Here is a 15428-nt window from a genome sequence, read left to right on the forward strand (position 1 = left end):
CTCCATAACAAAAATATAGAGACGGGTGTTTTTGGCCTTACCCTCCGAGGAGCAGATTGATAAAGCAATAGAACGTTAAATATATTTGAAATCGAGCCAGATTCTGTACAACAGTCCATGTAATCCACGCTGTGTAAAAGACAACAACATAGCCTAAGCATCCAAAAAAAAAAAATACTTTTAATGCCTCATTTCGAAACAGTTCCAAGAAGTATCCTAATCTATCCGTTATTTCATTTATGTGGGCTAAATCTCCCCTGGCTTTTCACCAGAAATTACCCATGCATAACGGAGATGAGCTCAAAACAAGAATAAACTACTACTGTGTAGACAACAAATCACTTTATTTGAATAAAACGAGTGACATGTAACACAAAGGAAATATATTGAGAGGAAACATTGGAATTATTTCCAAATTACTAAATGGTTGGTTATTTTATCAGGTGTAACTTATTGGTCGTAATCGTGTTGCTGAAATGCGTGAGGCTTAATATTGAAAGTAATAGAATCTCAATATCACAAAATAACATTAATACACATTGCATTAAAAGCTGTATTTCAGAAACATGATTGTATATCGCCAAGATAACAGACCATATTTGAAAAAGATGCAGTGTCCTACTCATTCATCCAAAAGATTGATAACAGATAATTAGATAATTACATTATATTAAGATCTTAACTATTCGTTAGGACATTTAAGAGTTATTGCATTTCAACTTAAATTCATTAAAAAAGCAACAGCAATTCAATTGGATTAATTCACTAAAGATCCAATTAGATTTTCAAATTTAAAGATGATATATTGTTACATTTGCTTAAAGCAGATTGACCGTTTTTAGAAAAATTGAGAATTGTACCTAATTATAAAATAAAGGTTTATACTAAATTAATTGACACTGCATCCTCGTAGACAAAAGCGGGAAACAACATGAAAAGCTATCACAAACATTCTAGTGAAAAATAGTTTTTTTGTTCTTTTTTAGAAAAACGCAAAGGCTAACTACCTACCTACCATCTCTCCTTCAAGACACAATTGAAAAAGTCTTTATAAATCAGACGAGCATACCCGCCATATAAAATCACAAACCCTGATTTGCTTTTACAGCAAGTAAAGAGACAGAGGGTCCCACATTGATTTCTGAAATCCTATACCATCTAATCCAGTGAAGAGAAACAACTAGGAAAGAGCTAGAGACAAGTGAATTTGCTGAGAGAGAGCATGGAATGTGAGGCTGCTATGGAATCAGTGCACAGTAGCTATACAGCATCATATAGACAGACAGAACTCGTTAATTTTAGTAGCCATGAATGTCTTTGCCATGCAAAAAAATCTTCAGTCAAGAATTACCAACTTACATACTTCTAGAACTTTGGGCATGAATTGCATAACCTGAGCTATAAAACTGATTGTATCATATTGCAATTAGCATTTAAGGGGACAACACTTTCAACAAAATCTTAAGTCTTCCCTAAAGGCTGTTTTTGCATTCATATTTATATTAGTTTGTTTTCAATTATTGGAATAATAATTTGGGAAAATATACAAATAGTGCAAAGCTCCCACAAATAAACAAAGATTGTCTTTTGATAAAAAGCTAATGAGTATATTGAACCAGTAGCTAAGTTATTGACATCAAGACCAGTGTAAGGCCTTAGTTGAATCACATTAGTCTAACCAGTATATAAAAAACACCAATGGTGGAAATCAAACCCATCGCCATTCAACAGGAAACCCATTCAGAAATTGATTGTCAGCTGAGACATTACAGCATCACAGTGCAGGCTTGCTTGGTTAGTGCCGATTGCCGAAACAGTGGAAGTATAAAGTAGTTGTTTGACTCGTAAAAATAAAAAAAATCACGTCATCAAAACATGCAATTGAACCCCTTTGTTGCCCCCCACCCTGACCCTCCCAAAGAAAAAGAAAAAATGTAATATTCCATTTCAAAACATTGAAAAACTAACATTTCCCTGTCATTTTTTCTTCAAATCTACTTGCAGAAAGTCTTCGTCATCTTATCTTCATCATCAGGCGTCGGTGTCCGATTGCTTGAGCCGCTGACTGCGGGCTTTGTACACCTCGATCAGTAGGTCTTTAACATACTGGATCTCCCTCTCCACTGACTCTGCTTTGTCCCGAAGTTCCCGGTTATGCCCCTCCAGACCGTGCAGCTGCTCCTCAAGGCAGTCCAGCTCTGCCCTTTTACGTTGGCGATACCTGGTAGGGTGGGGTCAAACGGGAGAAGATAGGATTAATCTGAGTGAAATCAAAGTAAAAGTCAAATGCCAGTGGCAATGTTCTATTTAGTTATGTTATCAACAAATCAGACAACAACATTTGGATAACCACAAACCTGTCAATTTAGAGTTGAGAGAAGGACACACAACTCAGGCTTTCGCTAAAATAATTTATTGATGTCAATGGGAGACTTGTGTAGAAATTGTGCGCAGATCTCAAATTTGAACACCACCTTAAGTTTTCAGCGCTTGGTTGAATCATCATACCTATGAGCGGCAGTCTTGTTTTGGTCTCTCTTCTTCTGCTTGCGCTCTGGTGGGTGGTGGACCTCCCCTGGCATTGTTTCGTCCAGCTCAGGCTTCGCGAGGGGACAGGGGTCCTCCTTCAACCCCAACACCACCTGCCTGTCAAGAGCCTCCCTATCCATTGCCAGACACTCAGAGCCCTGCTGGTCCTCTAGGAACCCACCACAGTGGAAGTCATGATGTTGACGGCCCATATCTAAACCCTCTGCCTTGACCTGCTCGCTGACCGTCCCTTGGAAGCCGTGGTGGTAGGAGGCCTCTGATTGGGACGGTGCCTGAAGATAACAACCCTCACTAGTCTCTGTCTTCCAAGGAATAGTGGACATCTTGGAAGACAACTCACCGACTACGCCAACTTTGACATTACTACTCAACAATTCTATCCCACTGCTACTAGCACATCCTCCACCACCACAACTGACATTCACTTCTCTCATGCCATACATCAACAGCTCCTCTTTCTTGTGTGGGATATCCAGCGGCCCGCCAAAGCCACCATACCCACTGCCAACGGCTATGACCTCTTCCGCAAACTGACAATTTTTCTCTTCCTTGGGTAAAAAAGGGCATCTTCGAATCTCAACTCCGCTGCCTAGACAGTAACCTTTCCCGACTACCCGCTCGTCCTCTACACAGCTGTAACTGCCACTTAGAGTCACTGATGGGTTACTTCCTTTGGAACTCCATATGCTATTCTCGTAGACCTCGCCCACCCTCACCCCATCTGAAACTCTTTTGCGACTACACCCATTGGGGCGATTGCTACAACTGTAAGGGGTGTGTCTAGGCAATTTTGATCGCCCAATGGGCCCACCTCCGCAAAAGCTCAGCAGGTCTAGTTCCCCAGTTGCCAGGGTAACAAGTAGAGGGCTGTGTTCCGATTGGTTGGAGGTGGAGTATGATGACGCATGAAAGGGCAACTGGTAGTATGACTGGTGGGGACCCACTGGCGGTGGACCCTTGTCGCATTTTCCCAGTTTTGGTCCTTTCTCCGGCAGCGGTTCAGACAGGAAGTAGTCCTCCAGTTGAGCGAGTTCCTCTTGCAGCAGAGAAGTCATGACCTCCAAGTCAGAGGGCACCTGGATGTCATGCTGGAGGGGTGAGGGAGGAAGGGAGGAATTGGGGGAGGGAGAGGGGTGAGGGTTTGGGAGGTACGAGGAGAAATCCACTTCTTCCGTCATCCAGTCCGTGAGACCATCACCTATTGAGAGAAGAAAAATACAAAATGTCATAAATGCAACAAACATCATCGTTAATTGATTGTAATTCATTAAAACTACATAGCAATGGTAATGAAATCTTAAACGTCGATAATGGAAAAACAAATAATGTGTTTGTATTTTAAAGCTTGAACATGAAAATGAGTGAAAACAACTTCAATCATTTAGTATAAAGTAGCTACATTTCAACAGGAAAAAACTTCAGACGTTAACTACTTTATTACTCACTGTTCGAAGGAGAACGAATGTGCTGCAGTGCGGTGCCCACCTGAAATGTGGAAAAATAAAAAAGCGTACTCTGCAACTCACCAATTAAGTGCTGGCTCTCCTCTGGCACCTCCCCCCTGCACTCCTGTGATTGGCTGAGGTTAGCCTGTGGGTGAGAGAGAGCGAGGGGGTCTGCCGGGCAGACGCGAAGAGTCTTCCAGAGAGGAGCTGCTGACGTTGCCATCATTTTGTCTATTGGTCTTTTGATTCAATCCGATTAGTCCGATCGTACAATATGAGTTGGTGGGGTCTGAGAGTTGAGCCACAGTGAGCAGGGCTGGGTGAGCATAATGACACCTATAGGAGATAAAGAATGAGTAGGGAGGTGTTAAAAGCAAATCATTAAAAACTATACACTGACACTGGGTTGCTGATCATCATCACAAAAACAGTGGCTGAAACATTTCTTAAAACAGTATGGGTCACTCATCATACAAAAAGAATAGATGTCCCACTTAACAAAGGAACAAGAAGAAAACATATTGGGTTGAACCCATTCAGTCTCTAGGTGGCTAGGTAGGTAATGAACTCAACAGGTTTGCAAGCCCAACACTTACAACATTATGTAAAAAAAAAATGTGCTTTTGACTAGCAGGCAATCGCAATAAATAGAAATATAACCCAATGTTGCACTATTACCATGTTATCATATTGTTATTAGTGCAAGTAACACATGTCCTCAAGGTCCCACTCCCAACTGAGGTTATTGGGTTTTTGAACTATCTGACCTTACAAAATCTTAAAGGTTCAGATCATAAAGGTGAGATAACAGCCCAAGCCAAACCCACAATACAGACAGCAACATTCACACATTATGTTCACTTACATACAGTAAAAAAATATATATATAATCGTCAGAAATAAAAGATCTCTCAAAAGTCAGAATAACTTCACAGGATCTGAGAGTCCGTGGGTGTGCTGTCATAATGACCACACCACAAATGTTATGTTGATGCACTTGATGCATTCAAAACACGTGGGCTGAAGCAAATGACAATGCACACCTGTTTATGTTCTAGGATAACCCAGACTCATCTGGAGCACCGTTACTTCCTCAATATGGTTAACTATCTAATTGGCCTACTCTAAACAATCAGCCTTCACATGCACCATTTTAAGACGTCATTGATAATAGAGAAACACCTTAGCCTAATGGTTGTCTAACTATAACAACAGCTTAATTAATGGATACTCAGACAAAGTGAATACATTTTTTTTAAACAAACCTATTCCCACATGACAACACCTTTTGCCAAGGCAGACTCAAATATACTGAGCCAATAAAGTTTACAGTATTGGCCATACTGTACATTTATCACAAAAATAGTGTGTTCAAAATTTTTAACAGCAATAACATAGCATACTGTTATTATTTGCCTTTTGCTGCCATTGTCATTATCATTTATGGGCTGCCTATTTCTATTGTAGTGGTGTGATTACTGTTGTTGTTGACAAAGTTTTCAGCAGTCATCACAACGCTGTAGCTATTATAAGCACTAAAAACGTTCGGTTAAACATACCACCCGTAGATTACATTATTGAGTTAAATGTATCTCAAACAGATACAATGTAATATGCACAACAGTTCAGGTGAGTGCGCTGGCAACAAAGTTTCGAACGCTTCAGAAAGGATACAATGTAACAAGTTTCACTTACTCCATTCTTGCTGAAAATTCTTGTGAGTTTGGGGTGCGTTGCAAGAGCAAAGCACGGCGTCTTTCGGGGGTCCGAGTTCTTCTCTAATTTAACAAGCCATGGCTCCCTTGGAAAATCCGGGACAGAAGTGAAGTCTTGTTGTTGCTTCTTTGTTGTGATGAACTTGATGACTGAGAGACGATTTATTGAGTGAGAGCATCAGTTCATTCACACCTAGCAACCGGCTGCGTCACGATGGGCAGGCAAACCATGCTGTAGATTCCTCCGCCCTCTCTCTCCAACCTCTTGTTTTCGAGACATCCACGCACGTTCCAGTTTTTAGACTTGAAGAATATCTATTCAATATATTTGCTATTGGTGGAGATGTCTTTACAATTATATTGAAAATCGATGTTTAGGTGGGAGGAGGAGGAGGTAGGCTACAGCTGGTTCCCTATCAGAACAGGTGCACAGGAAATGTAAACATGCCTGATGCCAAAAATGTGACTTATTATTGATGCCACGAGGCGTAAACACACTTATGCGCCTCATTGTTTACATGGGGACTATTTAATTTTATGCTGCGAGGAAGGACACCATATGCTATACAGGGGATGCTTGGTTGCTATTGCAACTCAGTTGCATCAGCGCTTCAGGCAGAGCGCAGATTCGCTGGATGCACCGAACCTGTCGCTCCGCTATTGGCTGTGGAAGGAGAGATATGTTGCCCGATTGGCTACCCGGTGCTATGGATTCATCCCGGTGGTTTTTCAGTTTACCGCTCTGTGTGCACATGCTCCAGGTAAACAACATCCCGAGTGTAAACGGAGGAAGAAGGAACGTTTCCAAAGAGGCGGCTGCGGCACATCATCTATGTTTTGAAAAGGGTTAGCATGTTGTATTGGGATTCCACTATAAACTACGTTGTAGCCCAAGCATTACTCATGTAAAGTGGATTATACCTGGTTTGTAACATTGTCATAAAGATGTGCTACAAAGAACGTGTGAGAAATGTAGGCTATGGGAAATTATTCATGCGGCCCAAAATCCACGTTGAAAAAGATAACACGGTTACACCGATTAAACACCTATTAAGCTTGTATTCAATTTCAAGTGTCTTATCTAGGCTATAGACAACTGCTTGGTGAGTAAATTAACAACAGACGAAGAAAAACAACCACTCCAATCACCCCATCCCTTGTTCGTGCGTAGCCTAATGTTGTATCATATGTAGACCAATTTACAATTTAGACCAATATCACCCACGGGGTGATGTGGAAAGTGTAGCTACCTACTGTGATTAAACGATAGCAAGTGGAAACGACTCATTTAATCGCATCTTCAGCACATTTTATTTAGCCTGTAGGGGGTTGGCTTGAAGGAATCTTCCGCTTCGCACCCCCTACTCCTCTCTGCCTGTTGCTGCCTTGGCACACCTGACACGCGCGCTCCTGTAACTGGATGATAGGTTGTGATGTAAACAAACCGCACTGGATAAGTGTTAGGCTAAATTCTTTGTTTTGGTAGTATCCTAATTCACTTGAAAATGGCATGCATCTCATGGGGGTTAAGTTTAGGCATAGGTTTATGTCTGTACTTAGAAGCCTAAAGGCTTGCCCTGGGAGACACAGCTGGTCTAATCAAATTAATACACTGATACATTAAATCCAGCTAATGACGATTATGAAAAGAATAATGCCTTGTTTTTCGCCCCTTTCAGCAAATCCAAAAGCTGATTGAAGGAGCGGTGTCTTCCTGTTGCTATAGTAATAGCGAACACTGCCCCCTATTTTAGACGTGTTTTCTGGTTGCTGTTGCCATGGGATTTGCAGTGCTTGCTCTCTTTCCTTTCCTCTCTCCTCTTGTCTCGAGCTCGAACCATGTTTCCCCTCTACCAGCTCACACCTGCTGAGTTGCATCTCCGAAAAAAGTTTTAATGTTTGCAGTATTATTTTGCCACATTCATAAGGACAAACTGCTTATGTCTGTGTACAATGTCTAAGGCTCTTGAGTCCTTGTTTTTTGGATGTCTAACTAAAAACATAAAAAATAACAACATATGGATAACGTGGACCTCACCTTTTGTAATCTATTCAGGGAAATAGTTTTAAGCATCACCACATTATGTTGGGTCGCATAGCCTACTTATATTGTTGTCTAGAAGTAATGTTTTCAGGTGATCATTTTTTAACTTGTCATCTATAAGCTTCCCGATAACCAGCAGACCTACCCAGAGAGTTAGAGTAGCCTAACTCAAAAGAGAGTATTTACTAAAGGTCAATGGGGTTTAATCTGCATGGGAAACACCCTGTTTCATTGAGACAAGTAGCCTAATTACAGCCAAAGGATGGAGACAACCTCTCTACACCTGCCGTCCCAAATAACACTAAACCTTCGAGTATCATAGCACATCCTTTGAAGTTGTAACACTGTACTAACGCACATGACGGTTCACAGTTGAGTTGTAGAAGAGCGACCTGATGCAATCTAGATAAGCGCGATCGTAACGGAGACGAGAGTGAGATATAATAATGGTTGTTAAAGTGAGTATGTCTCACAGGAAAGCGCTGACTCCTCTCGCGGGCCGTGTTAATTGGTCCACGGAGAGCACTACTGTTTGCGCAGTGTGAGAGGTATCCAGTGTACCGCACATGGCCTTATGCTGGATTTGTTCCCAAGTCTCCACTCCACTAAACCTAGATTTAATTCCCTCTGTCAATATTTTTTATCTCCATTCTCCACAAGTGTATACAAGTGCAGCAAATATTGAAGCTTTAAAAAAAAAAGAAACGCAAGGTAGGCCTACTTAAAGTAGCCTAGTCTACAAGGGGAAAATAACTGTGGATTTTCTTATTTGGCCTTCAATTTGAAAACACAACGACTACAGTTGGTTAAAGAATGTTGTTGCAAATCGATAGGTCTACCAATCAATCTATTCTCAATGTATAGTTTCTGTCAATTAACTAAGCAACCGTATGCCCACATCGCACATGTCATCCATCCAAACCAGCTTCAGGTGAAATTAGAAAATTATAACCTAATTAATGTCATCAACATTGCTCCCGTCGCTATTTGAAATAGTCAAAGCCAGATATAATGCCTTGTCGCTATTTGAAATAGTCAAAGCCAGATATAATGCCTTGTCTGCGAGTTATTTGATTTATTTGTGAGTCTAAAGTGAACATACAGCACATGAAGTAAGCAAGTCAGAAAGCTAGGAGCACAGCATGCCAAGTGCATGTATGGCACATTAGTACGGGTTTCATCACCATTTCATCACACACCAACCAACTCTCTCTGAATTCATTGTTGTCTACAACTTTTACATCCCCTCATTGAACATACGATCAAAACATTTGAAACTGAAAGAATGAATGACTTGTGAAGGGTATGCATGCATTCCAATAGGGATTTGTGATATTAACATTAAGCTGTGTAGCTTGCATGGTTTTTTTCCATGTTTGCATTAATGAAAATATTAGTCACGATGAACCCAAACAAAATAGGTTTGAAATATGTAATTAAAGCTAAAATCTCCAAATGTGTTTCCATCATGCATGCTTGCGTAAAAATCACCGCAAAGTAAGCTGGACTGGTGTAACCTATATTAAAACCGTGGCACAGCCAGGGAGGTTGATCTGTTTAATATTCCACAAGGAAACCGTGGTAAATGAGAACTGTTTGATTTTGAGGACGAACATTTGTTTTTGTCCTCCTTTGGGATGGCAGGGTGTTAGGAATACGAGAGCGCTTCTTGCATCCCAAATAAAAGGCGCGGCCATAGCGCGACAAGCAGGAGCCCGAAACCACAGTGGAGCCGGGCTCAATAAGGTGCAAAACTTCCAAACTTCGAGATCAGTTGTTCTTTCATCCTCACAACGTATATAATTGGTAAAGAAGGAATATAATGGCCATGAATTAATTATGTATCAAGTACACTAATGACAAACAATTTCACAAGAGGTAGGGGCCCTATGGGCCACAGGTCTATGGCATCTTATTTAACCTTCTGTCAGCTTGAGGCATGACTTACATCTATTCAGTGAAGCAATGTTTCACATTCAAGTGCAATCTTGTCCCAGGTGTCCCCTCTGTCATCAACTGCGCTCGTGATTTGTCAGGTTGATATTCACATTCTGAGACCGCGAGAGCCCTTGGACCCGCTCGTCTCTCACCTTTGAGCTCAGGCAGTAGATACGTATATAGGGTATAGGTCTATACATCTCATTCAAAGTAGGGAAATTACTCAAAGTATAATAATTAGAAAATTGTCATTTGTCTTTTTTGTGCATGATCTAGGCCTACATTTGGTACCCCCCCTCCCCTATTTTAAAAAGTAATATAAATAATAATAAATCAAATGTGTTGTCACTCAGGTCTAAAAATGAAGCCTAACAGTAGCCTATAATTGTCGACATATAGGCTATGCCTCCATGATACATGTTCTGTTTCTTTGGTTCAGTCATAGGATTTAAATGATTAATATTCAAATGTAAATCATGCAAGTTAAAATAGTGTAAATACAATCGACATGACACAGATAAATACAAATAAATATAACATACATTCCATTCAACTTTGTGGTAGTCCTGAAAAGTGGTGGTAAATGTGGTGGTAGAAAGACAATGATTAAGTGTTGTGGAAAACTCACTTGGCAACAGTCTTGACTTTCAGTTAGTAATCTTATATGAAACTAGGCTACAGTAGATTGTAAAACAGATACATTGAATGATATTGGACATATGTTGCCCTCTTCTGGCCAAGGTGGGATTTGCACTTTAGGTTGCCTGTGGTTGTTTCAGACCATATGCCAGTGTTTCCCAACTCCAGTCTTCTAGTACCCCCAACAGCACACATTTTTGTTTTAGCTCCTTGACAAAAACAACTGATTCAACTTGTCAAGGGCTTGAAGAGTAGTTGACAAGTAGAATCAGATGTGCTTGTCCATGGCCACAACAAAAATATATAATGTTGGGGGTACTCGAGGATCCGAGTTGGGTAACACTGCCCTATGCTATGGGAAATATTCACCCAGCATGGACATAGTAACTCTTGAATTTTTCAGTTTGGCACACCTATGTATTTTTGTTATGCAGTACTATATTGTTTGAATGCCAAATTCTTAATTTCACCATATTTTCAGGATGTTTTTTAGCCCGCCTTAACATTTTCCATGAATATTGATTGACACCATGCCATCCTATAAGATGCGGCTTTGCTTACTCAGAACCAGACCCTCCTATTAATGCGTCTCTACAGCTCAAGGAGGGACCATGTCAACACGTGCGTGTGAAACTGGAGAGAGATCACTCACTGCTCATCTATATTTCACCCACACTGAACCTGGGTGTCACTCAACACCTGCTCTCCTTGGTAATGAGCGTAGACGGGCCTTTTAAAGATCCTGTTTATTATTCAATATGGCATCCTCACAGGTCTCTGAAGCCTCACAGGTATTACTTCATGTTGGCATGTGGAATTCTCAATGTCAAACAAAGACCCACTATAGGTTCTCAAACAGCTCTTATTGTTATTCACAGAGACATGTAAAAGAGACAGAACCTGTTATGGTTGATAAGTGTTTTCAGGTAAGGTTAATATGGCTGTTGGAGTGTAGGTTTATAGCGTCACCTGTGCTGAACCGAGGGGACTGTATGTGTGCCATGTACCTGTCTGACTATCACCATCAGAGGAAAGAGCATTAGGGTGTTTTTCAGTTGCACCTCTGCTCCGTTTCTAGATCGCGAGGGAATGACAAGTTGACTGGGTTCTTCAGCAGCGCTAAATTCCATCTAATCTACCCCTCAAAATAAAGTATTTTCCTGTTAACCTGCACTAAGTGTGTGCCTTTGATGACCTGTGTCTGTTTCAGCCTTACTAGTCTTTGGGGATCTGTGTTCATACATTAATCATATAGAATGTCACACGCTAGTGTTCGTCTGTCAACAACACCTCTCCTTTAATAACTCTCTCAAATTCAAGCCAGATTTTCCCAAAACTCCCTCTCCTGAAATAATCTACATGAACACAAGAGGTAATACCTGGTTCTAACATGTGTCTGTTTGTCCCGATCTTGTCCACATTTTGATTGTGCCCACATTTGTCGGCAGGTGTAGACAATCAAGACACATTGGGATCTGATTGTGAGATCTTCCTGACCATATCCAGAGGTAGTCGAAGTCGTGTATTGTACAGATAGTCTTGAAGTGTAAATGAATCCTGACAACTAAAGCATATACGTTTGGCCAATGTCACGAAATAACTTGCAAATTGGTTGTAGTTATACAAGTGCCACGTTCAACCAGTTCGCAAGTGGGACATTTCAGAGTTTCCTAGTTCCGACTAGCACGTGATGGCGCCATAATTGTGGACAACGCAGTGACTTGCGGTCAGGGTAGGCAGGGTAGGCACACAAATGAATAAAAAAATAACTGTAATAAAAAATAAATATAAATGTTTTCATCTTAGTTTTTTCTGCATGACAAAATCGATTTTCAGTCAGCGGCAGTCCTGTGGGTGAAAACAGCTCGTTGATGTGAGGTCGAAGGAAAATGGCAAGAACCCTGCAAGCTGATAGGCAGGCCACAAACTGTCAAATAAGGCCTCAACGGTTTTTGAGTTATGGCCATTTTTCTGGGATTAAAGGTCCAAAATGGAAATAGAGAAATTATTTTTCCACTTCACGTCAAAGTCAAGGAGCCTCCGGTGTCAATAAAAAAAGAACCAGCCATTAATCTATCGTAATTTAAGAGAAATCGTACAATGACAAATTGGTGATGTTCACAAATAGGCGTTTTTTTTTTTCAACAGTTACAGATCCAGTTGCAGGGTGTTCATACGAATCTTTTTAAAGTGTGCTGCGGAGCTCTGCGAGATTTCTGTGATTTTCTATGATTTTCTGAAATAACACACACTCACTAAACCCTCCGTAAATCACTGTCTGTTTCGAAGGGTTAAAAAAGTCACATCTCTCCAAAACTTCCTATGTGTGACTAGGTAACCCTTCTGAACTGTAAATCAGTCATTTCTCCCAACAGATGTCAAAGAAAAGCTCCCTCACACACACACAGGAAGGATGGAGTGACAAAGTGCGGTGCTTAAAGACACAGAGAGCAGGCAATGGCATTACCATAATCCCTAGGCCGTGCCGAGTTCAACGAGATATCCCGCTTGACCGTAGCTCGCTCGGTCTAAGCGCAGCGACCATTAGAAAAGTAGGCCCAAAATGAAGCCTGCCCCACAACGTCATTTGATTTTGGGTGACAGTGAGAGAACCGTTAGGGTGAGAAGAAAATTTCCACCACAGGAATGTTCCTAAGGTTCTCCCGATCCGTGCAAGCCTAACCTTGACCGTGTGGCAATAACCCTTAATAGTTAAAAGAAGGTGTTTACATCAAACAGTTTGCATTGACTTCTCTCCCCATAGGAATACATTGCCTGCACTCCTAAATTCAACCTGAAGCCTATATGGGTTATGAATGCCGTATTAACCTGTCTTCGGTACCAGTCCATCAGGCCACTATGAGGTCTACCTGTGTTGATTCTAAGCTTCCTGGACCAACCGGAAGTGGTTAAAATCACCCTAAAAGTGTATACCCATACCCTGCCTGCAGTTTGATAGACATAGTGCATTCAACCCTGTGTAAGTCAGTCAGTTCTTAACGTAAGGACTTAAAACTCAGGATTCTGTAAAAGCATACCCCAATGAGGATTTATAGCTTCCTGTGCCAAACGGAAGTGTCATACTTGGTGTCTCAGGGGCTGTTTCGAGGGGTTAAAAAAGTCTGATCTTTCCAAAACTTCATATGTGTGATTAGGCAACCCCCATGAACTGTAAATCAGTCATTTTTCCCATAAAATTTCAAAGGAAAACTAAATCACTCACACACACAGCTTGGAAGGAGGGACCCATTGGGGTGCGTAGAGACATACACTGCCTGCATTAGTTAACCTTGTTGGAACTTTTAAAGAACCGTCAGACCTAGAGTTCCGAAACTTTAGAATCCTGTTCTAGACCTCATGTCGATAGTGTGTGGTGAGTTAGGTGGCTCTAGAAGGTTCTCGGACCGAGAAACAGCCTCGTACATTTGCAATGACTTCAATTCATTTTGACCAATCACAAAAATGACGACATTTAGAAAAGTCTCAGAGACGCAAGACTAGGTGCATTGAAACCGGCTCGGCCCATAGAGACGGACCCCAATGTTTCTGTCCGATAGCTCATTCAAGGACCCCGTAGCAAGTCATGGAAAAAAGTGGATTTTCAGCACCAATTAGGGTTTTTCTCGGACACCAAATGACCTATCGAGCCGAAACTTGGGATTCGGGGTCGCCTCAGCTAGGCCAACACATAACATAAGAAATGGACCCGCAGCTAGAACATAACTACGTGTTTTTTGTTTTTTTTATGGTTTGAACCGAAGGCGTTGTGAATTTTGGGCCAGCTCTGAAGTATGTAATAGTTGGCTACTAAACGAGTTGGAAAAAGTGGGTTTGGTGTCAGTTTGTATCAGTTTGGTGTCAGAATGATATCTAATTGACTGATGGACTCTTGTCCACTTGACTCTTGTCCATTTGCAATATGTTTAAACAGTGAGGTACCATCACCAAAGTGACATTCTGAAATCTACCCTAACGAGCGATTGAGATGAACCAGAATCACTGAAAAGCCATCCCGAGTTCATCGGGCCAGTCAATTTCACATTCCTGCAGGATTTTTATAGCATGACAAATTCGTGATGGTACTTGCCCATTGAACCATATTGCAAATGCACAGTGACTTTGCAAAAGTAAGAAAACATAAACAAATTGACATAATGAAATCACCATATTTTTATTTTTGGGTTACCAGTTGCACAACAATGCAAGTGCATTTGCAATATGATTCTATAGTGAAAAAACATCACCAAATGGACATTCTGAAATCAACCCTAACGAGCAATTGAGATGAACCAGAATCACTGCCCAGCCATCCCGAGTTCATCGGGCCAGTCAATTTCACATTCCTGCAGGATTTTTATAGCATGACAAATTCGTGATGGTACCTGCCCATTAAAACATATTGCAAATGCACAGTGACTTTGAAAAAGTAAGAAAACATAAACAAATGGACATGATGAAATCATGAAAACAATGCGTATCCATCAGAATATTTTAAACAGTCCATAAAGCACTCAGGACGGCCCCCACTGATAGAGGGCCGTAGTAGGGTGTTCACATAGCGGGCTATAATAATAGAATGACCGGGTTACCAGATGCACATTTCAGATCACCAGTTGCACGGAGGAAAATCACAATCTGCATCCATCGTCATATTTTAAACTGTCCATAAAAAACTCAGGACGGCCCCCATGGATAGAGGGCCGTAGTAGGGTACTCCCATAGCGGGCATGGACAATAGGAGTCCCGGTAAATGTATTTTAAACAGTATTTTAATTTTTGGGTTACCAGATGCACATTTCAGATCACCAGTTGCACAAAGGAAAATCACAATCTGCATCCATCGTCATATTTTAAACTGTCCATAAAGCACTCAGGACGTCCCCCATGGATAGAGGGCCGTAATAGGGTACTCACATAGCGGGCATGGACAATAGGAGTCCCGGTAAATGTATTTAAAACAGTATTTTCATTTTGGGGTTACCAGATGCACATTTCAGATCACCAGTTGCACAGAGGATAATCACAATCTGCATCCATCGTCATATTTTAAACTGTCCATAAAGCACTCAGGACGGCCCCCATGGATAGAGGGCCGTA

At 41.2% G+C, this 15428-nt stretch overlaps 1 protein-coding gene across 1 annotated transcript; it reads right to left on the reverse strand.

The window, feature by feature from the left end:
• Positions 1–325: 325 nt before the first annotated feature.
• Positions 326–6072, reverse strand: atf5a (activating transcription factor 5a). Its single transcript, XM_021618985.3, has 4 exons — positions 5691–6072; positions 4077–4331; positions 2509–3748; positions 326–2221 (listed from the first exon to the last, which is right to left on the reverse strand). Exons 2-4 carry the CDS (start codon positions 4219–4221, stop codon positions 2032–2034), a joined length of 1575 nt encoding a protein of 524 aa, XP_021474660.3. The 5' UTR covers positions 4222–4331; positions 5691–6072; the 3' UTR covers positions 326–2031.
• Positions 6073–15428: the final 9356 nt, after the last annotated feature.

Source organism: Oncorhynchus mykiss, chromosome 10 (genome assembly GCF_057628025.1).
Source record: "Oncorhynchus mykiss isolate SJ-2025 chromosome 10, ASM5762802v1, whole genome shotgun sequence".
Taxonomy (NCBI): domain Eukaryota; kingdom Metazoa; phylum Chordata; class Actinopteri; order Salmoniformes; family Salmonidae; genus Oncorhynchus; species Oncorhynchus mykiss.